The sequence below is a fragment of the Odocoileus virginianus genome, chromosome 17 (assembly GCF_023699985.2).
Source record: "Odocoileus virginianus isolate 20LAN1187 ecotype Illinois chromosome 17, Ovbor_1.2, whole genome shotgun sequence".
Taxonomy (NCBI): Eukaryota; Metazoa; Chordata; class Mammalia; order Artiodactyla; family Cervidae; genus Odocoileus; species Odocoileus virginianus.
Genome location: NC_069690.1, coordinates 46,628,187 through 46,651,601, shown reverse-complemented (window position 1 = coordinate 46,651,601; position 23,415 = coordinate 46,628,187). Strand labels below are relative to the sequence as shown.

At 59.5% G+C, this 23,415-nt stretch overlaps 1 protein-coding gene across 1 annotated transcript; it reads left to right on the top strand.

Moving 5' to 3' along the window:
• Nucleotides 1-725: 725 nt before the first annotated feature.
• Nucleotides 726-17,012, top strand: CEP131 (centrosomal protein 131). The gene is made up of 26 exons (XM_070479712.1): nucleotides 726-952; nucleotides 3,376-3,564; nucleotides 4,319-4,428; nucleotides 4,877-4,991; nucleotides 5,290-5,417; nucleotides 5,640-5,756; nucleotides 6,225-6,380; nucleotides 7,620-7,737; nucleotides 8,089-8,205; nucleotides 8,408-8,558; nucleotides 9,072-9,166; nucleotides 9,629-9,811; nucleotides 10,162-10,338; nucleotides 10,418-10,543; nucleotides 10,653-10,778; nucleotides 11,818-11,934; nucleotides 12,364-12,466; nucleotides 13,173-13,374; nucleotides 13,714-13,821; nucleotides 13,910-14,027; nucleotides 14,407-14,481; nucleotides 15,330-15,472; nucleotides 15,552-15,729; nucleotides 15,815-16,011; nucleotides 16,721-16,781; nucleotides 16,862-17,012. Exons 2-26 carry the CDS (start codon nucleotides 3,391-3,393, stop codon nucleotides 16,934-16,936), a joined length of 3,270 nt encoding a protein of 1,089 aa, XP_070335813.1. The 5' UTR covers nucleotides 726-952; nucleotides 3,376-3,390; the 3' UTR covers nucleotides 16,937-17,012.
• The last annotated feature ends 6,403 nt before the right edge of the window (nucleotides 17,013-23,415 follow it).

Here is a 23,415-nt window from a genome sequence, read left to right as displayed (position 1 = left end):
AGGTGGGGGATTAAAACTTCGGAGAAGGAGGCAAAAAAAAGAAAAAGGGATGGCACTGTCAAGACGGGAAAAGGACAGAAAAAAAGGGACAACGCCGCCACCGCGCGGTCTTGGGTTGTAAGGAGAGGAGCGGGCATTAAGGGTGAGGGTAGGTGTCAGGGTCGCCCGAGGAAGGGCCCCTTATTGACAGCTTAACAGGCGGGCCTCCCTGGGACTCGCGGGTCCAGACCCAAAAATGGAGCTTTCAGAGGGTAACTGGACCCAGGTGTCCAGACGGGTCTGGGCAAGAAGGGAGCTCGGGTACCGCGCGAGAGCCCGGGGACCGCATGGGATCCGTGGGACGGCATGGGAGCCAGGGGGACGGCCCGGCCTTGAGACTGAGTTGGAGCCCGGAAGGCTGGCTGGGCCCACGATAAGAAGCGCGGAGCTACCCGCTCCACTGCCCTCGTTACGCACCGCCCCCCTTTCTCCTCCTCGCCCACCCCTCCTCAGAGGCTCCGCCTAGGGCCCGCCCCCACCGCAGCTGAGACCCCGCCTCCCGCGGCCATACCCAATCGGCAGCCCGCCGCCACCACAGGCCCCACCCCAGCTCCCTGCGGCTCCTCCCACGCTTGAACTTCTCGAAGGACAGTCGAGTCACCCAATGAACTCCCGGGACGTCCGGAGTGGGCGGCCAGAGGACCAATCCAGAAGAGGCGCGAGCAGGAAAGGCGGGCCTCCGTGACGGACGGGGAGGAGGTGCCAGGCTGTTTGGTTGCTAGCTGCCGCCGCTCGCCAGACCGCTTCATTGTCACCGGGCCTCGTAGTCCGCGCCGGGGCCGGGGGCGCGAGGGCGTGAGATCCCGAGGTCGTCGGCCCGAAGCCTGGGCTCCCCGTGTCTCCACTTGGAGGGCTCCGCGCATCCCTCGCCGTTCGGTCCTACAGGCCCCGAGTCCAGGCCCGACTCACGCAGGTGAGAGGGTCCCTGTGAAGTTGGGGGTGGCCCCTGCAGGTGAAAAGGGTCCAGGACTCGCGCACAAGGGCTGGCCCACGCAGATGAAGGGATCCCTGGCCCGCGCAGGAAGGGGCATCGCGGGCTGTGCAGGTGAGGTGGAACGTGCCAGTGAGTGGGCCTCGTGCCGGTGAGTGGGCCTCGTGCCGGTGAGGTGGTCCTGGGCCCGCCTAGGTGGGGAGGCCAGCGCAGGTGAGGGGGCCTGGCACTGACACAGGTGAAAGGGTTCATGCAGGTGAAGGGGATTTTTGTGCAGTTGAGTGTGCCCAGGTGAAGGGGAAGGTGCAGGTAAGGGTCCCTCAGTGCCCCCACACAGGTGAGGAGGGGCTCATGCCCCAGGGCCCGTGAGCTCTTATCGCCTTCCTGGGAGGATGATCTCCCTACCTTGAGCCAAACCCCAGGGACATGGGGAGCTACCCGCAGGGAAGCTTCCTGGGGTTCTGGGACAGTTCATTCTGAGGGGTCCAGGTGGAGGCTCTGGACACCACCTTCAGATCCTGGGAGGGACACCTCTATATGCAAGATGAGGTCTAGTCTGGAGGGTTCCACGGAGAGTCTTTGTTTACCATCCCAGAGCCCCCCACACTCCTTGCTGCTCAAGGGTGCCAGCCCCTCGAGTGGACCCAGTTAGGCTGGGTGTGGCTGGTGCCTTGAGGGGAGAGGAGGGTGTTAGATTTCACTCACACTACCGGAAACACATACCCGAAGACACTGGCTAGTGAGTGGCAGGGACAGCCTCTGCCTTCACTCTGGAGAGTAGGGGCCAAAGCCTCTGCTGTGGGTGTTGGGGCTGAAGGAGGCTGCAGCGCTGACCCTGGGTGATGATGGTGTGTGCCCACTGGCGCACCAGAGTCTCCATGGTATGGAGGGCTATGCTTATTCCTTTCTGGTCACTCCTGGTGCCAGCTCATCTCCTCTGGTTACCTGAGCACGTGCCACATGCCAGATTCTGGGGTTGCAGAGTCCCCACCCTCATGGACCTTACATTCTTACGAGGGCATCAGGCAGTGCACAGACAAACCTAGGTGGGCAGGTGGCCAAGAGAGGCAAGTGAAGCAGGATGAGGGAGTGAGGAGTGACAGGGACAGGCAGTCCTCTGCATGAAGGTGGCGAGGGGATGGTGCTCATGACATCCCAGGGAAGGGTCTCAAGCAGATCAAAGGTGGAAAGGGAGGCAGTGAGGAGGTCACAGAGAGCAGGGTCAGGTCTGAGGGGTGTTATTCTCAGTCTAGGTCTGGTGACTTTATTCCCCCTGCCTGAGTGTCCTCCCACTCTGATCTGAGACCCGGTTCAGAAAGATCAGCTGAGGCTGCTGTGTGGGGAGATGCTAGGCTGGTCAGGCAGGGCCAGAGGAGAGGTGCTGTTGTTGTTCAGTTTGAGGAGATGGGGGCTCAGACAGGGGTTGTGGAGGGAAGGGACTGATGGGAAAGGGGCACCAGCTGGGTGCCTGAGGGGGCAGGTGCGGAGGTGAGAGGAGGAACAGGTCAGGATGAGACCTGAATCTTTGGTCTAAGCCAGCTTCAGAAGATGCCTGCTGGGGAGGGGCAGCTGGAGGTGGCAGTCAGAAGTCTGTTTGGGTCTGAGGTGCCATGTACTGCATGGTCAGCTAAGCCGGGAACTAGAGGATAAGGGGGTGAGAGCTATGCCTGTGGGAACCGGCCGTGCAGAGATGGTGTTTGATGCCAGGAGGCCAGAGGCTGTCCCCTAGGGTGGAGGGGAGAGGCCCAGGGCTGAGCAGTTGGATGGGGAAGGGCCAGCAAGGGACACTGTGGAAGTGCCACCCTAGGAGGGGAGGAGGGGAACCTGGACATGAGAGCAGATGCTGCCTCCCAGGAGCTCGTGGGTATTCTGGATGGTTCTAAGGAGACAGAGGGTGTTCCATGGCCAGATAACTTTAGGGGCTTTAACAAGTTCCAGTTTGAAAATCACCTGTGGGGTGCTAACCACAGGCCAGCCTCATGGCCGTCTTGTCTGAACCTCATGATAATTCTGTGAGGAGGCACTTTTGAAGGCCCATTTTATAGATGAGGAATATGTGGCCCAGGCAGGTAGAGTTCCTGTCACGGAATGGGGACTCATACCCATGACTTTCAGCAGCCCAGGGTCACCCCCGGCAGTGCCCTTCCAGGGAGGGTCTTCTTGACCCCAGGAGGGCCTCCTTTTGCTGTTAATGCTCAGTGTCCTGCTCTGCCACTCACTTCTGCTCCTGATAAGGAGACAGCCACCGAGCGACAAGGGTGGTGGGCACGGCAGGCCTCTGGGGAGCTGAGTGGCATGCAGACTCACACCCGCAGCCCTGGGCCCTTGCGGCCGAGCTGGAGAGGGTGTGTGCACCACCTGGTTCCTTGGAGGATGCCTCCTCACCTCCCTTATTCTCTTCTCAGGGCCACTTGTCCACCATGAAAGGCTCCAGGGCCCTCAGCGGCCCCGAGGGCAGCCTGGAAGGTGTGGACTTGAGTCTGACAGGCCTCCCTCCACCCATGAACCGGCGCCCCAATAGTGCTTCCACCACCAAGCCCATCACCCGCTCCATCTCCGTGGTCACTGGCAGTGAGCCAAGGAGGAAGACGCTGGTGAGTATCCGAGCTGGATGTCAGGTCTGGGGGCTGTTCAGGGCCCCCTGTCTTGGGGTGGTGTTTGACTCCTGGGTGAGCTGCACACCTTGGCAGGCACCTTCGTGTCCATTGTACATTCATCCCTGGGGCTATCCGGGGGCAGGAAGGACTCTGGCTCATAGACCAGGGAGCTGACTCACCAAGAGGTCACTGCTAGGGTCACCTGGCCCCACATAGAGCCTAGATCCTGCCAGCGCCAAGCCCTCCATCCCTCCTGTTACAGCAACATTTGGAATTGTGTGATTCCTCTGTAAATGAGGTTGATGTGTGGGGAAGGAGGAGCTCCCCGTGCAGGGCAGGCAGTAGGCGGCAGGTGGGCAGCTGGACGGCAGCAGGAACTTTGGGACGAGAGCTGCCGTGAGTAGTGAATGACCAGGCTCATTGGTGAGAAGGTGATGAGGAGGACGGTAGCCTTTGCTGTGGTGCCTGGGCAGGCATCACACGCCTCCCCTTGGACCTTCCACCTGCCAGGGGTGAGGCACTCCCATTTCACGTGAGAGGCCGGGGACCTGCCCCGCCTCTGCAGGGCAAACCCAGGGCCCCCAGGGTGTTCCCCCGCACACCTGTCACCTGCTCCCCCTGCTCACCTGCCTACCTGTGACCCAGGAGAGCCTCTCACTCAATCTGTGTGCAAGCCTGGCCTGGCCCTGAGTGGACTCGCGAGGGTCTGAAACCTCAGCCACACGGTCAGTTGCTTCTCTCCTTTTTGCAGGAGAACCCAGGGCCCGGAGGCTCCCGGGCCATCAACAACCTTCGCAGATCTAACAGCGCCACGCAGGTCAACCAACCACAAGCCAACCAGGCGTGGCCCAGCCCCCTCAGGTAACCTCTGACCCCCCAGGTACTCCCATCCTGCTCTCCCCTGCCTCAGTCAGTCCTCTTCCCAGCCTCACCAGCGTGAGCACTGGCTGGACAGGGGGGCCAGCCCGGGGCAAGGCAGGCAGGATGAGTCTTGGCCTGTCATTTCCCTCGCAGAGATGTGAGCCTCAAGGCTGCTGCCCACCCGCCCTGCCTGCTCCCTGGTCTTTGTTGTGCTTTCCCTGGGGCTGTCATGGTGGCCACAGGACAGGGTGTGAGCGCCTCTTCTGGGCGTGGTTGTCAGAGCGGGGCTGAGAAGTGATATTTCATGCTGCAAGCTTCGGAGTGGGAGATCCCATCAGTGACCTGGCCCCTCCTGTCCCCTCGTAAGACAAGTTGTCATCTGGATTCCTGGAGCCAGGCTCCCCGGGCCCCGTGACTGACCTTGCTTGCCATCCCCTCTGTGACTCAGGCCGGCAGAGCCCCCAGACTTCCTGACTCTCTTCGAGGGCAGCCCCAGTGGGAGAAAAAGGCCAGCCAGTCTGAGCAAAGCCTCCAGTGAGAAGGGAGCCACGTGGAATGTGCTGGTGAGGCTGCAGCTGAGCTGAGTCGACAGGCCGTCACTCCGTTTCATTGGGGCTGACGCCTGGTTCTGACTTTGTTCTCGCTGCCCTGTGGAATGGGCTGGTGGGGGGCAGGGGGCATCAGTGTTAGTTAGCCAGCTTTGACCATGGTGGTCAGTGTGAGGAGGAGCAAAGACTGTCCTAGCCCCTGGGTCATCTCACAGCTCCCCATGTGTGGGTGAGGCAGTGGGGGCAGGGCAGGGGCCCCACGTCAGAGGCATGTACAGCAGGGTGATGGACTGTTGCCTGTGTGCACGGACAGGATGACCGGCCCAGGGCCTTTACCTTGCCATCTGATGCCCAGAGTCCTGGAGCCCTTGATGTGCCAGTGGGCCCGAGGAGGAGAGAGTGCACGGTGCCCCTGGCTGCCAACTTCACCGCCAACAACAGGTGCGTTGGCTACACCCTCACACTTTGGGTTCCACTTGGCAGAACACCCTGATGGAGCTTCCCTGGGTCCTGAAAAGGGCCCCACTTTTGGGCATGGTGGCCGTGGAGGGGGCCCGGCAGGCACACTGGGACAGTGCCACAGTGAGCCCTGGCACCAACTATGTGAATGGGGGGGTCCTTTCCAGAGCCTGAAGCCACCCCCACCCCCATCTCTCCCGGCAGGAGCAACAAGGGTGCCGTGGGCAACTGTGTCACCACCATGGTGCACAACCACTACACCCCCTCAGAAAAGGTGCCGCCGCCCCCCAAGAGCTCCAACCACACGGCTCCCTCCCTCAAGTAAGGCTGCACAGGCACGCCCAGGCTCATCTTTATCTGGGGTTCCACTGAGGAAACCACAGCTGCCCCCCAAGTCTCCAATCCCCACCTGAAACCGAAGCCAAGGCGGACCTTGAACAGGCTGAGCAGAGCAGCCCCGCCCCAGTCCCTCACCCGTGTGTTCAGTGCATAGCATGCTCAGGTCAGGGACGGCCTGTGGGTCCCAAGTCACCATCCCGCTCTGCGAGCCTGCTGTGTTAAGTGTGGTGCCCTTTAACCCTGGGTGCCACCAGATGGGCCCTGGTCGGGGAGTAGGTGACCCTGAGGATGACCAGCATGTCGGAACAGGACCTCACCTGCTCCTGGGGTCTTCAGGCCCCAGGACAAGGCCGAGGCGGCTCCCCAAGCCACAAACAGAGCTGTCCCCTGGAGGCTGGAGGAGGGGGCCGGGTCAGGCGGCCATGAACCTTTGTCCTCCCTCCCGGTCAGCAATATCATCAAGGCAGCCACAGACGAGGGCGAGGGCAGCAGCCTCGGGAAGCCGCAGAAGAACGTGGCCCGCAGCAACCACGTGGTCCAGAATAACTCGGGGGGTACCGCCAGCCTGCTAAGACGGAAGGAGGTGACCGAGGAGGAGGCTGAGAGGTGACCATGGCCAGGGCTGGGAGGAGGCCTGAGGTGCCAGGGAGAGAAATGTCCATGTAAGAATTGTTTTGAGATGATGCAGGCTGAAAAGACCACACGTTGTACAGTTCTCTTTATACAAAGCCTCAAAAAAGGTAAATCTACAGAATTAGAAAGTAGAGCAGTGGCTGGCTGGGGCCAGAGGAGTGCAGAGGGGATCTTTTAGGATCAGTGGAAACATTCTAGAACTGGATCATGCTAGTGGTCATACAGCTCTCTAAATTTACTAAAAATTATTGAATGGTATATTCCAAATGGGTGAGTTTTATAAATATGTAATCACTTCAGTAAACTGCTAAGTAAAAAAACACTAAACAGAAGGAAGATATAAAACTGCAAAGGTCAGAACACTGATGGGGCTGCCCCTGGAATCTGGCCACGGGGGAGGGTGGGATGTGGGCGTGGTGGGATCTTCTGCTTCTGCAGGTCTCTGATGTTGTGCTTGGTCAGGAACCACATAGTGTCAGAGCCTGGGCTTTGAGAGCCCCACCTGGCTGAGCAGTCATCACGGCTGTCCCAACAGAGCTTAGAACTGGGCCCTGAAAGTGGGCGAGCGGGAGGAGCTGGGCAAGGCCTGGGTGCATGTCCCATGGCCAGTGACCACTCACATCCTGTATGGTCCATTAGCACCTTTGCCAAGTGAATCAACAAGGGGTCCCAAGAGCCCAGGTGAAGGCTTTGTGTTTAACCCGCTTTACTGAGTATAATTCACACACAACAGGATGCCCCTCTGAGGGCACAGGTTTATGAATCGATGTGTGTGTAGTCAGAACAACATCACCCCCTACCCCGGGATCCCCTCATACGCCTCTCACCCAGCCCCTCCTGGCCAAGACCCTGGCCACACCGGCCCATCCCCTGTAGCTTGCTTTCCCTGGTGGGCCATGCATGGACCCCCGGCCTGTGGCCTCCCGTGCTTGGCTGGCAGGGTCTCTGACTTGTTGCTCTTTGTCTCTGAGTAGTGTCACCATCAGGAGCACACAGCGTTCGCCCACAGGTGGTGGTGGGCCTTTGGGTTCCTTTCGGTTTCTATCAATTGTGAATAGTCTGTGCGGATGAGCTTTTCCATTTCCCTGGGGGACGTCAGCACTTGAAGAAGGGCTGCGTGCACTGCCGCTTCTCTGCCCGCCGGGCCTCCTGGAGACCCAGGGAGGGAGGCTGTGACTCAGCCACTTCCATCCTGACTCCGCTCTCTGGCAGGTTCATCCACCAGGTGAACCAGGCCGCTGTCACCATCCAGCGCTGGTACCGACACCAGGTGCAGCGGCGCCGGGCCGGAGCCGCCCGCCTGGAGCGCCTGCTGGCGTCCAAGCGAGAGGTCAGTGTGGGTGTGTGAGCCACACTCTGCAGGGTGGGCATGAATCCCAGGGGTCCAGCTGTGTACGGCAGGGTTTCTGACCAGTGGGCTTGAACCTAGAATTGCCCCATGAGTCCACTTCATCTGGGGGCCCAGCTTCCTTCCTCCTGAATTGCTCGGTCACAGGACCTGGGTGCTGGGTCACCCCTGCTGAAATGTGGGGTGGTTTCTGGCTGGGATGCAAAGCCATCTCCCACCTGCAGGAGCCACTGGCCACCTGAGAGAGGGGGGCTTGTCCTCTGTGGGGCAGAGAAATGGCAGGATGGGGCCACCCCATCTCTCCAGTCAAACACTGTGGCTTGGCTTCTTTAGGGGCAGCGGCAGCGCCTGGGAGAGGGGACCCTCCTGGACCAACACCAACAGAAAGAGGCAGCCAGAAGGAAGGCCCGGGAGGAGAAGGCGCGCCAGGCCCGGAGGGCAGCTATCCAAGTGAGGGGGTGGCCTGAGCCGCGTGGGAAGCCTGGTGCTGAGGGAGGACCCCCTTGTGCCAAGACCACTTGTGCTCCTGGGGGCCCCCCTGCCCCCTTCCCTGAGACCCTGGGCACGGGGCCTTGGGCAGTGTGACTGGGGGCAGGATGAGGGGCTTCCCTCTCCCCTGGCCCCGGCTGCTCACAGGGGCTCCCCACGACAGGAACTGCAGCAGAAGCGAGCCCAGAAATCAGGCAATGCTGACCTTGGGCTGCTGAAGGGGACGGGGGAGACGGAGAAGCCCCAGCCCACCCAGGAGCCAGCTGTGAGGCCAGGGAGCACTGCTCAGCAGACCCACAAGGCCAATAACACTGGTGAGCAGGGCTGAGAGCCCAGAGGCTGCCCTGCCGTCCACCCACCACTGCCTCTGGCTCTGTGTGCGGGCTCCCCAATATGGTGACACCTCCTGGAGTTATCCCTGAAGGCAGATGCCCCCTGTCCAGACCTCCCCATCCCTCTCCCTCAGGAAGGCTCCTGGCTAAGAAGGTGCAGCCTCTGCCAACATCCCCTGGCGCCCTGTGCCATTGCCTCGTTGGCAGCTTACACTCATGAATGAGGGGTGCTGCTCTCAGCAGACACCAGGCCCTGCTCCTCCACTCCTGTCCCAGTTACTCTGGAGCTGGACACAGGGTCCTTTCAGAGCAGCTGCATCAGCTCCCTGACCTCTCACTCCAGAAGGTCAGGGCTCCCCTGTGTCCCCACTGCTCCATGAGGTCTACTGTGGCATGTGCTGCCCCAGGCCTGCCTCCCCCGTGCCTGGCTTCTTCCCAAGGGCTCCTCCACGTCTGCAGCCCCCTGGTGGGCTGACACTGTGTTCTGTTGTGCAGGGGCCAGGTTCCGCACTGCAGGCTTGGAGGATGCTGGCCAGCCTGCCCTTGGCTCGTCCCCAGAGCCCCAGCAGCTCTCCGAGGACAAGCCTCAGGTCTCGGCACAGCCCTTCCCACCCACCCTGCCCACCTTTGGCTCTGGGATGCGTCATTGCCGGGGTGGTTGGCACCTGCCTCTTTGCTGTCCCTCCCTGGCCGTGGGGTCACTCACACCAGCAAAGGCCACCCAGGATGGGTCTTGTCAATCCAGCGGAGGGCAGGGGTCTCAATGGTTGCTCTGGAATCTTTCTGGGTATTCATGGATGCTGGGGTGGCACCTCTACAGGCCCATAGAAAAGAGCTGGAAGCTCAGCTTAGGCATTCACCAAAGCCTCCAGTCTCTGGAGACCCCTCCCACCAAGCCACCCTTTTTGTTTTCCTGGAGGTGGGTCAGGGACCCGGGGTGGGGGAGTGTCGAACCTAGTCTCCATGGCTGGGCAGGCACGTGCTCATGTGGAGAAAGCTTCACCCTTCTGTTCTCTGGTGGTCTCTGCCTCTAACGGCCCAATCTACTGCAGGATGCCAGCCTCCAGGACGTGCCTGGTGAGGGCCTGGAGGGCATGGGCCCTGCTGGGAGCAGGGCCAAGTCAAAGGCAACCCTGGACGAGCTGCTGGACACGCTGAAGCTGCTGGAGCAGGAACCTGAACCGCTGTCCTGCCCCCGGGCCTACCACAAGGACAAATATGCCTGGACCGACGAGGTGACCATGGGTCCTGGCACTGCCCATCCGGATCCCAGGGGTGCTTTGGGGCCCAGGGAAGTCCACCAGGCTCCTCTCTGCTCTAGTAAGGGCCCTAACGAGGGCCAGATGGGACCTGATTGAATCTCCCCAGTTATCCCAGGGCTCACTAAGGGTTAGGACCCTCAGAATAACCTAGGGGCGGAGGTGGGGTGGGTACCGCCTCTCTGCCAGTGGTAACCCCTGCCAGGGTCTGGGCAGCTTGAGAGGCCCTCCCTCCAGACCAGGGGGACCCTGAGCAGCTTCTGGAAGGCCGGCCCAGAGTCCTCAGCTGTCCCAACAGCGCCTAACACTGTGCCCCTCCCACTCAGGAGGACGATGCCAGCTCCCTGACGGCGGACAACCTGGAGAAATTTGGGAAGTTGAGTGCAGCCGCTGGCCCCCCTGAGGATGGGACCCTGCTTTCAGAGGCCAAACTGCAGAGCATCATGAACTTCCTGGACGAGATGGAGAAGTCTGGGCAGGGCCGGCCGGCCTCAGCCCCTCAGGTGTGGAAGGGGTCTCCAGCGGGGGACAGCAGGTCATCAGCGGGTGACCATGGCCTGCCTGACACAGCCACGTTTACAGGGGCCCATGCTGGAGGAGGGGCTGGGGCGCCTGGAGCCTGCATCCGAGGTCAGCACATCAGTGATGCGACTGCAGCTGGAGGTGGAGGAGAAGAAACAGGCAATGGTGCTACTGCAGAGGGCGCTGGTAACGTCCCCACTGGCACTGCGTCTGTCCCTGGGGCCCCAGCTGGAGCAAGGCCCTGGCCTGACCCTTGAGGGCCTCGTCTCCGTCTCTTCTCCCGCACCCGCTACAGGCACAGCAGCGAGACCTCACCTTCCGGCGGGTCAAAGAGACGGAGAGGGAGCTGGGCCGGCAGCTACGGCAGCAGAAGGAGCACTATGAGGCCACCATACAGCGGCACCTATCTTTCATCGACCAGGTGGTGCTGCCTGGGAGGCGGGGCCCGGCAAGGCAGTCAGGAGGAGGACGGGACTGGGTTCTAGACCAGCTCGGGCTTGGTGGAAATTTCTGGACCCACAGGCCTCCCCTGTGGGCCTCCTTCTCCCTCTGTAGAAACAGACAGCAGCTCCCTCTGTGGGGACCAGGGTGGGTCCAACATACACCAGCCCCACGGTTCTGCCCCCCCCAGCGCCCCCAGTGATGCTCCCCACAGCCATAACCCTCATGACCCATGGCCACGCTCCTTAATCCAGCATGGTGGGCAGGCAGCAGGAGCAGGTGGGCAGAGCACGTCCAGGGTGGGGCCTGGCCACGTGGGGTCACTCAGGACCAGTTGGTCCTCTGGGGACACATCCAGCAGGACAGACTCTGAACCTCCCCATGTCCTGGGGAGGCCACCCCTGGTCTGCTGGGGCTGGCTGGGCAGCCAGAGCTCCCCTGCCAGGGTGATGGTAGCTTCACGCCCACCCTGTGCTCAGCTGAGCTCCTGTCGGGTCCTTTTCTGAGGAAAACTCTGTATGAGGGGTCCGTAAAGAGAGGACAGAGCCCAGAGGAACTGAGTGGCCTCCAGTGACCATGAGCCACACTCTGCTTGGCGGTCATAGGTGTATGCGAATCAGGGGTCTGCCTGGAGTCCTCGATGAGGCTGGGTGCCCTCCTGGGGGCTTCATGGAGACACCTTCGCAGGCAGTGGGCAGGCCTTTCTCCCAGGCCAGGTGACGGGGTTGACAGAATGACCCCTGTTCCAGGAAGCTCCTGGTGTGGCCATAGTCGGGGCCTTGTAGCCAAGGCACCATCACTGTCCGAACTCTGCTGACACCAGCCAGGTCCCAGGGGGACTGAGGGCCGGGGCAGCTGTCGCCCTTGTCCATGTGCATGCTCCCCAGGACCCAGCATCCTTCCTCAGACCCAGGGAGGGAAGCGAGGCTCAGGATTTGGTGTGCTGGCCTCCTGGGTGAGGGGAGGCTGGGTCTCCTGGCCCCATAGGGCAGCAGCCTCACTTCCACCCGTGGTCACAGCTGATCGAAGACAAGAAGGCTCTGGGCGAGAAGTGTGAGGCCCTGGTGGCTGAGCTGAAGCTGGGGGACCAGAGGCGCAAGGACAGGGAGGCCCAGCTGCAGGAGCAGCATGAGCTGGTAAGCCCTTTGCCCTCCCACCACCTGGCCCAGGCCTCGTGGGCCCTGTGGGAGGGACCCCAGGACAGGCAGCCCCCGGCGCCTCATTCCTCGGCCTCCTAGCTGTTTCCCAAAAGCTTGGCAGGTGGCCAACCCTGGGGTGGGGGCCAAGGGACTTGTGAGACTCTTTCTGTGTCACAGATAAGGAAGTGGGGTTCAGACGAGGTGACCGGGGACCTACCACAGCTCTGGTCCCTGGTCAGAGGGACCCCACTAACTCCTCCCAGCTTTCGTCAGACAAGGACCGCAGTGCCTGATGCCTCCTGCTTTGTCCATGGTCACTGTTGAAAGGCTGCCTCCTGAAACCCATGGGGCGGCCAGGAGCAGAGTGTCCTTGCATCTTCCTGCTTCCTACAGCTCCTCTGTTGACTCCTGTTTCCTTGTTGATAGGAGATTAAGAAACTCAAAGAACTCATGAGCGCCACGGAGAAAGTCCGCAGAGAGAAGTGGATCAATGAGAAAACCCGGAAGATCAAGGAGATCACGGTCAAAGGTAGGGGCCATCGTGCTGGGAGCTACCACGTGGGCGGGGCAGTCATGGGGGTCTTGAGTGAGGGCAGTAGTTCCAGTTGCACGTGTGGTGTGGAGACTTCCTGGGAAGCAGTGAGACCCAGGGATGGGGCCCCACTGGCACAAGGCTGGGAGGAGCAGGGGAGGCTGGCAGCACACGAGCTTGGCCACAGACCAACATCCTGACACAGGGCCCCGTCCAGGTTGGGGGCCTAGCCTTCCCTTGGCCAGGCTCCCTTTGATGGGTCTTCTTGCCTCCTCCAGCTTCCAGGGGAGTGGGGGGTGGGGGGTGGTCTTGGTGGGGGGAGGATGGCTGCCACTCCTCCCCCACTCAGAGAGCCCTCTAAGGACTGGTGGGGCAGCCCCAGCTGTGCCTGCCCACGCCTGGCCCTCTTGCCCAGGGCACCCTCCTCTGCAGTGACACCTTCCTCTAGGAAGACTCTGCAGGCCAGAGCACCAGGTGAGGAGCCTCAGTGCAGCGGGCAGGAAGTGGTGCTGTGGGCACTGGTGGGCTCAGCTGTGCTTTGGGCTGGAGCCCCTGGAGGGGGTCTCCTGGCTGGTCCGCAGCCCTGGTGTCCCAATGGGCAGAGGTCAGGGGTCCCCCACAGTTAAGGCGGGTACAGGACAGGGCCCCTGCAGTGCAGTGGTGGACAGAGGTCCCTGCAGCACAGTACTCCCCCAACCCCCAGGCCTGGAGCCTGAGATCCAGAAGCTGATCGCCAAGCACAAGCAGGAGGTAAAGAAGCTCAAGGGTCTGCACGCGACAGAGCTGCTGCAGGCAGAGGAGCGCGCGGCGCAGCATTACGGGCGCCAGGCGGAGGAGCTCCGCGAGCATCTGGAGCGGGAGAAGGAGGCGCTGGGCCGGCAGGAGTGGGAGCGAGCCCAGCAGCGGTGGGGGTCCCGGGGACACGGGTGGGGGAGCGAGGCCTGGGGTGTGCACAAACTCCCAGAGTGAATAGTACCTCCTTCCTGGCGGCCTCCTTCCAGGATCAGAGAAATCTGGGGGGTTGGGGGGTTAGTGCAGGACACCAAGGGGCAGGGCAGCTGTAGCTGTACCAGGCAGTTCAGTTCCTAGGATGCGCTCTGGGGGGCGGCTGGGATGGACGGCGCGGGGGGCCACTGGTAGGTTCTGAGCCTGTCCTGGCTGCGCTTGCCCTGGGCCCCTGTGGTGTGAGGTCCTCCTGTGTCCGCCCCACTCCCCACCCCTGCCAATGAGTCCTGTGTCCACAGTTTCGAGCAGCACCTGGAGCAGGAGCAGCGGGCCCTGCAGCAGCAGCGGCGGCGGCTTTACAACGAGGTTGCGGAGGAGAAGGAGCGGCTGGGCCAGCAGGCCGCCAGGTACCGCGGGGCGGGGCCTAGCCTTGCCCAGCCCTGCTCTGCCCAGGCTCATCTAACCTCCCAGGACTGACCCCGGGCTCACCTGCAGGCAGCGGGCAGAGCTGGATGAGCTGAGGCGGCAGCTAGAGGAAAGCAGCTCCGCAGGCGGCCGGGCCTTGAGGGCAGAGTTTGAGAAGGGGAGAGAGGAGCAGGAGCGCAAGCACCAGGTCAGTCCCGCCCACGCGGCCCCGCCCCGCCCACGCGGCCCCGCCCCGCCCACGCGGCCCCGCCCCGCCCACGCGGCCCCCACCCAGCCCCGATCCAGCCCCGCCCCTCCAAGGCCACGCCCCCAGCCCCCGCCCCACCCCTCTGGGCCCCGCCTAGCAGGAAAGCGCCCCCCAGGGGTGGAGGAGGGCAACCACCAGGACCAGCGCCCCCACTGCCAGGGTAGCAGCTGCTTGAAGCACTGTGCTGAGCCTGGTTTCACACTAGGGGTCTCCCCACAAACTCTCAGCTTGACCTCAGGCCGGTCCAGGCCCTGGCAGACCCAGCTCTGGGTGGGGAGGGGCCAGGCAAAGCTGCTGTTACACTGTCGCCTGCCCCCAGATGGAACTGAAGGCCCTGAAGGACCAGCTGGAGGTGGAGAGACAGATGTGGGAAGCCAACTCCGCCAAGAAGGAGGTGGGAGGCGGTGAGGCCAGGGCAGGGAGTGGGGGCTTCCTTCCCTCTTCCCTCCTGCCCAGCCTCAAAGCAGGCCTGTAGGCCCTACGTCGGTGGCCTCCTTTTGGGCGGGTGTGGGTTCTGGCTGCCTGGGGTTGGCGGTATGATTCTAGTTGTAGTTGAGTGAACTTCTAGATGGACATGGGAGAAACTGGGGGGCTGGAGTGGACCCCAGAGGATGGTGGCAGATGTTCCTCACCCTCCCCTTGTGCAGGTAACTGTTCTGAAAGTTGACAGGCTGACCCACAACCAGTGTGAGGGGCCCACTTGGGAGCAGGTCTCTCCTTACCCTCTCATGCCTTTCTTCAGATAGGCTGTGCCACCATGCTCTCCTGTCCTGGAAGGAGGTGGTGGTGGAAAGGCACACGGGGGCCACACAAGCCATCAACCAGGGGACAAAGCCTGAGTAGTGGCCCAGTGGCCACCCTGTCCCCTTCCCACAGCCACGCATCTGTGGGATACATTCCCAGACTTGACTGAGTCAGAGGGCGTGGCATGTTCAACTTAGTGGGATTTCCAGGTTGCCTTCCAAGAGGCTGCCCCATTGATGCTCTCACCCCCGGGTGGGGGCCCCCCAGCCCTGTGGGTGCCCCACCCTGCCCTCAGCAGCCAGATGAGGTCCCTTCTTTTATCAGGATCAGTTTGGCAGCAGACACGGTCTCCGAGTGGGGGAAGAACTAGGCTGTGCCGACAGCTCCCACTCAGGCCCCTGCTGGGTCCTGATGACAGGACATGGCCCTCAGCCCTGAGGACAGGTGAGGTCCACCCTCAGCTGGCCCTCTCCCAGGCCCCCTGTGCCTCCCCTGCAGGAAGCATGGTTGCTGAACCGAGAACGGGAGCTGAAGGAGGAGATGCGGAAAGGCCGGGACAAGGAAATTGAGCTGGTCATTCACCGGCTGGAGGCTGACATGACGCAGGCCAGGGAGGAGAGCGAACGGGCCGCGGAGAACCGGTGAGACCCCGAGAAGCCCGGAGCAAGGCCCAGAGATGGGCCACGGGACTGCCCCTGACCCGGCTCCTCCCACCACCAGGGTCAAGCGCCTCCGGGATAAGTACGAGGCGGAGCTCTCGGAGCTGGAGCAGTCGGAGCGGAAGCTCCAGGAGCGGTGTGCGGAGCTGAAGGGGCGCCTTGGGGAGGCCGAAGGGGAGAACGTACGTCTGCAGGGCCTGGTGCGACAGAAGGAGAAGGAACTGGCAGACGTGAAGGCGGTGAGCGGGCGGGTCAGTCACCCAAGCCCAGCCCCCAGTCACCGCCATCCACTCACACCGTCCCTGTCGTCCCCATGTCCCTCAGGTGAACGAGCAGCTGACTGGAGAGCGCAGCAGCCTGGCCCAGGTCCTTCGCCAGGAGTTCGCTGACCGGCTGGTGACGTCCGAAGAGGAGAACCGGCAGGTCAAGGCCGAGCTGGCTGAGCTGCGGGCCCGCCAGCGGCTCGAGCTGGAGCAGCTCACGCGGGAGAAGCAAGCGGAGCTGGAAGAGGTTCACGGGAGGTGGGCTGCTGGGTTGACAGGGGTCCTGGGGAGCACAGGGCTGGGGGAGGCAGGCAGGACCCTGTGGCTCCAAAGAGGATGCTGGGCCAAGGACGGTGAACGGCTGCGCTCCCTCCTTCCCGCTGATGTGGAATGCGTCCGTCAGCCACAGCTGGGGCTCCCTTCTTGAGGCTCGGTTGTCCTCTCTGTGTGATGCTGGCCCCAGGGCGTGGGAGGAAGCCCGGCCATCCCAAACCAGGGCAGGTGCCCCACATATGGGTGTCCAGAGAGGAGCTCCCTGGCCCTTGGCCCCTGGGGACTGGGTGGAGTGGGTGCTGTGCAAATAGGATGACCCCTCTCCTCCCCTCCCCACCAGGAGTCCTTCCCAGGTCTCTGGCCCTCGCCCCTGTTCCGTGGGTGCTCTTTGAGGCAGGCATGTGGTGGGGGCTTCCTGGCCTCCTCTCAGCAGGGAGCCCTTCCCAAAGGGCGTGGCTTCACATGGGGTCAGCTGTGGGGTCACAGATCCTGTTGTCAGCTCCTCCAGTCTGCTTAGTGCCCCAGTCAGCAGGACTGGGTTGGGCTGGGCTGGACAGTGGCTCCCCCTGCTCTTTGGTGGGAGCTAGGTGGGAGTGGAGACCTCCCACCACCCACCCTGACACACTCAGCTGCAGGCTGGCCTGGGAGTCTGGCTCGGACATTGCACAGACGCACACCATCCGCTCCCCCGCAGGGTGAAGATGGCCCTGGCAAAGAAGGAGGAGGCCGTGAGCAGCCTCCGGAAGCAGCACCAGGTGGGTCCCCATGGCTGACCGGCCTGGTGGGGTGAGGTGGGGGTGGCCCTGGCCTGACCAGGGTGTACCGGGTGTTGCAGGCCGCGATGAAGCGGGCTGACCACCTGGAGGAGCTGCTGGAGCAGTGCAGGCGGCCATTTCCGAGCACCAAGTGACCACCAACGGCAGCAGGCTGCGGCCGCCCTGCGGGACACCGAGGCTGCGTGGTAACAGTAAAGAGGTGTCTTTTAATACTTTGTGCGACCCTGACTCGTCTCTCCTGGTTTGGCGCCTGGGGTGGTGGGGATGGAGGCCCCTCGGATCCAGGCGTGGGGTACCTGACCCAGCTCTGCTCTCGACTTCCCCCACCTCCCTGTTTCCTGCCTGGCCCAGAGGTTCCCCAGCTCGGGCCCTAGGTCCCAAGCAGAGGGAATGGCCCCCTGTTCCGTCCTGGGCCTGGACAAGATCTGTGACACCTGTCCACCCTTGCTGCACCCCCCCACCCGCAGGGAAGGCGCTCTGAGCCTCCTCCCTAGCCCCTGCACAGGCTGCTGTTCTTGCTTTCATGGCTAGAGAGCCAGCCAGCTTCCCTGAGGCCCTGTCCTTCCTTCCCCCAGTCAGGACACTCCCTGGAGGTTTGACAGCCTGGAGCCCTCAAGAAATGGGCCCTGGACCAGCCTTGCCCTGAGAAGGGTAGAGACCTATCCTGGAAGGACTGGGCAAGGGAGCTAGAGGGCAGCAAAGGGGAGGCTCCTCCTCTGGGGCCTCACTTCCCCCACCCTCCTGCCAGGCACTCTGTCACCGCAACTGCCCTGGCCGAGGGTGCTAGACCAGGCCACGGAGGTGAGCCAGCACTTGTGGGGTTGCATGGGCTGGCCCTGGTGGAGGTGGTGATCCTCCTGCACTCTCAGAAGGTCCTGGGGCTTGGGCTCTTGCTGACATGGGTCCTGGCAGCAGTCACTCTCAGTCTCGATGGCCACAAGGGCAGAGCCAGACTCCCCACGGGCCTGAAGCAGCTCACAGGAGCGCTGACCTGAGGGCCCTCCCGGCACCCCGTCCCTGCCTTGGGGTGTCGGGGTCCCAGTTTCCTCATCTGCACAGGACAGCTGCTTCCTTCCTTTATGCCAGAGCTGATCGCTCGCAGAACCTGGGGCTAGAGCCAGATGCAGCAGTGAAAAAGCAGGGCCACCCTGGGCCTGGCCCCTCCTGGCTTCAGATGCTGGGCCTTCCCCCTCCCCCACAAGCGGCCACACAAGCAGAGGGAGATGGCTGCTTGCTGGTCTCCAGGCCAGGGGCCCTGGGGATTGGGCAGGGATCAGCTCTGGGAGAAGCAGCCTGTTCTGACACACCTTTGGGTCCTCTGATCCTCCCCCAAAATGTAGTTTTAGCCGAAGCTGTTATTGGGAGTTGCTAGGGGGAGACGGCTTAAATTACTAAGCTACAGTATTTTTGCAAGTGAGGTTTTCAGCGAGGGAAGACAGACACTTGGGGGTGGCTTTCAGAGTTGGTGGGACAGCGGGATGGCTTATTTGACAGCCAGAGAAGCAGCCAGGAAATGGAGGGTGGTGGCTTTCCAATGAGGAAGATGGTGCCTGACTCCCCAGATCCTGATTTACAGCTTTTCATTCATCTGTTCATTTGTTTGCTCATCCATCCATCCATTCACTTATCTATTCATTTATCTGTTCAGAAAACAGGCTGGGTGCCCTTCTGTACTAATTTCTGCATCCCTTACACTCCCTCACCTCTGCTCTTAGGTTGGTGCAAAAGTAATTGCGGTTTTACATTATTGAATGTTGCTGTCTGATATTGGAATACATTCTTAAATAAATGTAGTTATGTTACATATCATTATAATGCACATTTCTTGCTTTTTTTTTTTGCTAATGACATTACTTGCTATTTATATTTATTTTAGACTAGGGAAATAATATTAGACAGCAAATTTGAGCAGTTTTCTTATTTGAGTTCAAAATGCGTTGTAAGATAGCAGAGACAATTTGCAACATCAACAATGCATTTGGCCCAGGAACTCCTAACAAATGTACAATGCAGTAGTGGTTCAAGAAGTTTTGCAGAGGAGATGAGAGCCTTGAAGATGAGGTGTGCAGGGGCTGGCCATCAGAAGTTGACAATGACCAGCTGAGAGGATCATAGAAGCTGATCCTTTTACAAGTACATGAGAAATTGCTGAAGAACTCAACGTCAGCCATTCTCTGGTCATTCAGCATTTGAAGCAAATTGGAAAGGTGGAAGCTGGATAAGTGGGTGCCTCATGAGCTGACCACAAATCAAAAAATTGGTCATTTTGAAATGTCATCTTCTCTTACTCTAACCGACAACAGTGAACCATTTCTTGATCAGACTGTGATGTACAACAAAAAATGGATTTTATATGATGACCAGCGGTGACCAGCTCAGTGGTTGGACTGAGAAGAAGCTGCAAAGCACTTCCCAAAGCCAACCTTGTACCAAAAAAGGCCACGGTCAATGTGTAGTAGTCTGTGCCCATCTTATCCATTACAGCTTTTTGAATCTTGGTGAAACCATTACATCTGAGAAGTATGCTCAGCAAATTGATGAGATGCACTGAAAACTACAATGTCTGCAGCTGGCATTGTTCAACAGCAAGGTCCCAATTCTTCTGCACAACAACACTCAACTACATGTCACAAAACCAACGCTTCAAAAGTTGAATGAATTGGGCTACCAAGTTTTGCCTCATCCACCATATTCACTTGATCTCTCACCAACCAACTACCACTTCTTCAAGGGTCTTGACAACTTTTTGCAGGGAGAATGCTTTCACAACTAACAGGAGGCAGAAAATGCTTTGTAAGAGTTCGTCAAATCTGAAGCACGGACTTTTATGCTATGGGAATAAACAAACTTATTTCTCGTTGGCAGAAATGTTTTGACTGTAATGGTTCCTATTTTGATTAATAAAGATGTGTTTGAGCCTAGTTATAATTTAAGATTCATGATCTGAAACCACAATTACATTGCACCAACCTAATATTATTTGAGCTCTTCACTTTACTTTTATTCAAGTTTTTGTTGTCACCCATAATAATTTGCTCCTGACATTAACAGGCTTGGGGCTTTGTATCATCTGCAGTCTCTGTCCTGCCCATAACCTGCCCATTGGCCTTGTGGTGGCATCTCACACATCCCGGCTGGTGAAAATGTGTCTCTGAGAGGCTACAATGGTAGGGGTAGGGTTGGGGGGGCCTGCCTTGCTGGGACTGTTCCACCTGCTCAGGTGTGCCTCAAAGAAGGGGGACTGAGATGCCACTCCTGTTCCCTGGGGTAGGGATTGTGGGCTGGGTGGCACTATACTCTGGGTAGGGGGTTGTCTCTCAGGCCCCAGCCTCCAAAGAAAAATCTCCTTGGCTTTCTAGCTCCTCTGGTTAATTCATTGTGCTTTATCCTTACTGATTTCTTTCCTACTTGCTGTATCAGTTCCTAAGAGAAGAATGCTAAACTTTCCAACAGTGCTTTTGCATCATCTCTTTTTCATATTAGTTGGCCCACTTTTACTTTATGCATTCTGAGGCTGTGTTAGTAGGTGCATGCAAATTTACAGCAGTGTGTCTTCCTGGTGAGTTGACCCTTTGTCTTTACACACCATCCCTCTTTGCCTAGCAGTGCATCTTGCCTTAAAGTACCCTTCATCTGATGGTAGCTGCCACACCGACTTTCTCTACATGGCATTTGCATGTTGTATCTTTGTGATTTTTTTTAAGCCTTTCTGTGACCTAGTTAGGCATAGCATGAAACCAGCCACAGACAACATGCAGACGAATGGGTGTGGTCAGGTGTGGTCTGCATTGAGCTGAATTTGGACCTCAGTTCAGGGGAATTACTTTTGCTCTGGTAGCAGTTAGGATAGGAACTGGGCTGGCTGAGGCTGGGCTCCAGTCTCCATGAGGACTGACCTGGTACCCCTGTCCTCACCCCTCACTCCTAGCCCCATAGGACCCACAAGCGAAGACCCTCCTCTCTAGTAGATATTGAAGACCTGGGAGACTACTGGACACCCTCCTCAGCCACTCAGCCTCTCCCTCACTGTTGTTCAGTTGCTCAGTCGTGTCCGACTCTTTACGACCCCATGAATGGCAGCATGCCAGGCTTCCTTGTCCTTCATCCCTGGAGTTTGCTCAAACTCATTTCCATTGAATCAGTGATGCCATCATCTCATCCTCTGTTGCCCCCTTCTCCTCCTGCCCTCAATGTTTCCCAGAATCAGGGTCTTTTCCAGTGAGTTGACCCTTCACATCAGGTAGCCAAAGTATTGGAGCTTCAGCTTTAGCGTCAGTCCTTCCAATGAATATTCAGGGTTGATTTCCTTTAGGATTGACTGGTTTGATCTCCTTATTGTCCAAGGGACTCTCAAGAATCTTTTCCAGCACCACAGTTTGAAAGCATCAATTCTTTGGAGCACAGCCTTCTTTATGGTCTGACTCTCACAGCCATACATGACTACTGGGAAAATCATACCTTTGACTACACAGACCTTTGTTGGCAAAGTGATGGCTCTGCTTTTTAATACATTGTGTAGGTTTGTCATAGCTTTTCTTCCAAGGAGCAAGTGTCTTAAATCAATTTCAAACCTTGGCAGGGACCCTGTGCCAGTGTCAGGTTCACTTCTTGGGTTTTCCCTTCTGGAATCTCAGAGTTCATGATGCTTTGCTTGCTCATAATAAACAATATATAAGCAAGTGATGTGTTATATTAGGGGCTTCCCAGCTGTCACTAGTGGTAAAGAACCTGCCTGCCAATGCAGGAGACGCAGGTTTGATCCCTGGGTTGGGAAGATCCCCTGGAGAAGGGCATGGCAATCCACACCAGTATTCACGCCTGGAGAATCCCATGGATAGAGAGGCCTGCTGGGTTATGGTCCGCAGGGTCACAAAGAGTCAGACATGACTGAAGCGACTGACATGTGTGCATGTGGTATATTAGGAGATGGGAGCACTATGGAGAGAATAGAACAAGAATGTGGAATGCTGGGCAAGAGAGTGGAATGTGAAACAGGGTAAGGGCTGACCTCTCTGAGATGTGACATTTGAGGAAAACAGGAGATGAGGGAGTTAGTCATGCAGATACCTAGGGAAGCGTGGCAGGCCCAGGCACAGCCACCCAAAGGCTCTCGGGCAGCGTGGCTCCTGGCTGGAGAGCAGTGGGGAGGCTGGTGTGTCTGCAGTGCGGGTGGGAGGGTCTGAAGTCAGGGAGCATGCAGGCATCCCAAGGATCTGGTTCAACTGCATGAGAGGGGAGTCTCTGGAAAGTTCCAAGAAAAGTGACAGGTTTGACTTGTATTTTAAAAGAACCTCTCTGGCTGCTATGTTGAGAGCCCATTGTTGGAGGGTGGAGGTGGGGAGGGCATTTGGGGGCTCAATGTGGTCATCCAGACAAGAGCTAGTGGTGGCCCAGATGGTGGGGGAATGGGGCTCTGGATGCATGTGGAGGGCAGAGGCAGTGGGGTTACCTTACAGGTGGGTGTGAAAGGGAGAGGAGCTAGGATGATGGCTGTTTGGCTCGTGGGCTGCTGCTCCTGCAATAGCCCACTCTGGGGGCTCCTGAGAGCGGTACCTTCACACTGGAGTGACCCAGCCACCTGTGGCTCCTCCAACCTAGAGGGCCTTGGAGTCCCATGCAGCTGTGAGGAGAGAACCCATCACACCCCTGTGGACACAGGGGGCTGAGATGGGGGCCCAGTGCTCTCCCAGCCACAAGCCCCAGGATGAAGTGGGGAGCACATCCACACCCTCTCTGCATGGTGACCACGGGGCTCCTGGCCTGAGCAGCCAAGAAACGACACAGTTCTGACAGATGGGAAGACCAAGGGTGGGGCTCCAGGAGGAAGCTGGGAGCTCAGCCTTGGGCAGATTCAGTCTGAGATGCCTCCATCCCACGACACAGGGTGTCAGGTAGCCAGAATGGATGCAGGGGTCTGCCATACCAGAGAGAGATGCTGAAACTGCAAGATAGGAGCCCACCAGGTGGGCGGGTGTGGTGGAGCAGTGGCTGGGGCAGGCCAGGTGGGGTGGGGGGACTCCTCCAGGAGGCAGGGCTTGGAGAGAAAGGAGGGGGTCTCATGGGGAGGAGGAGGAGGAGGCAGAGATCTGAGTCCTGGACTTGTCCAGAGGGCAGGGCTGATGCTGTCCCCTTGCTGTGGACTCCAGGAGGCCTTGGACCCAGCCTGGTGAGCAACCTTTGAAGAGCCCAGTGGAGCCTGGGGCAGGGGGTATGTGGGGATGGGTGGTGCAGGTCTGGGCCCAGAAAGCACTGGGTTGGGAGGGCTGAACCGGGAGGGGTCAGGGCTGGAGGAGAGACCACCCTCCAAGGGTGTAGGAACAAGAAGGGGCAGAGGCTGGATGCACCACCCCTCGGCCTCCCATTTTCACTCCTGTACCCACCCCCTGCACCGCTCTGCTCCCTACCTGCCTCCCAGAGACCCATGACCCTGTCCCTGTCCCAGCTGATGCTGCACACCCCTGACAAATACATGAGCTTCAGTTCATTTCATGCTGTTTTTCTTCCATTTTCCTGGCCCACACTGTGTCCACCTCCATGGCCTTCTCCACAGGGCACTCTCAAATCCCATGATGCTGCTTGGGGGACACTCGGCTGACCGGAGCTGAGCGTGGTG

Bases quoted from the DNA above. Each gene is read 5' to 3' on its own strand.
- CEP131 (XM_070479712.1), top strand. From the start codon at position 3,391: ATGAAAGGCTCCAGGGCCCTCAGCGGCCCCGAGGGCAGCCTGGAAGGT. The intron at 4,429-4,876 runs GTAACCTCTGAC...TCTGTGACTCAG, and splicing joins GCGTGGCCCAGCCCCCTCAG to GCCGGCAGAGCCCCCAGACT. The intron at 7,738-8,088 runs GTCAGTGTGGGT...TGGCTTCTTTAG, and splicing joins TGCTGGCGTCCAAGCGAGAG to GGGCAGCGGCAGCGCCTGGG.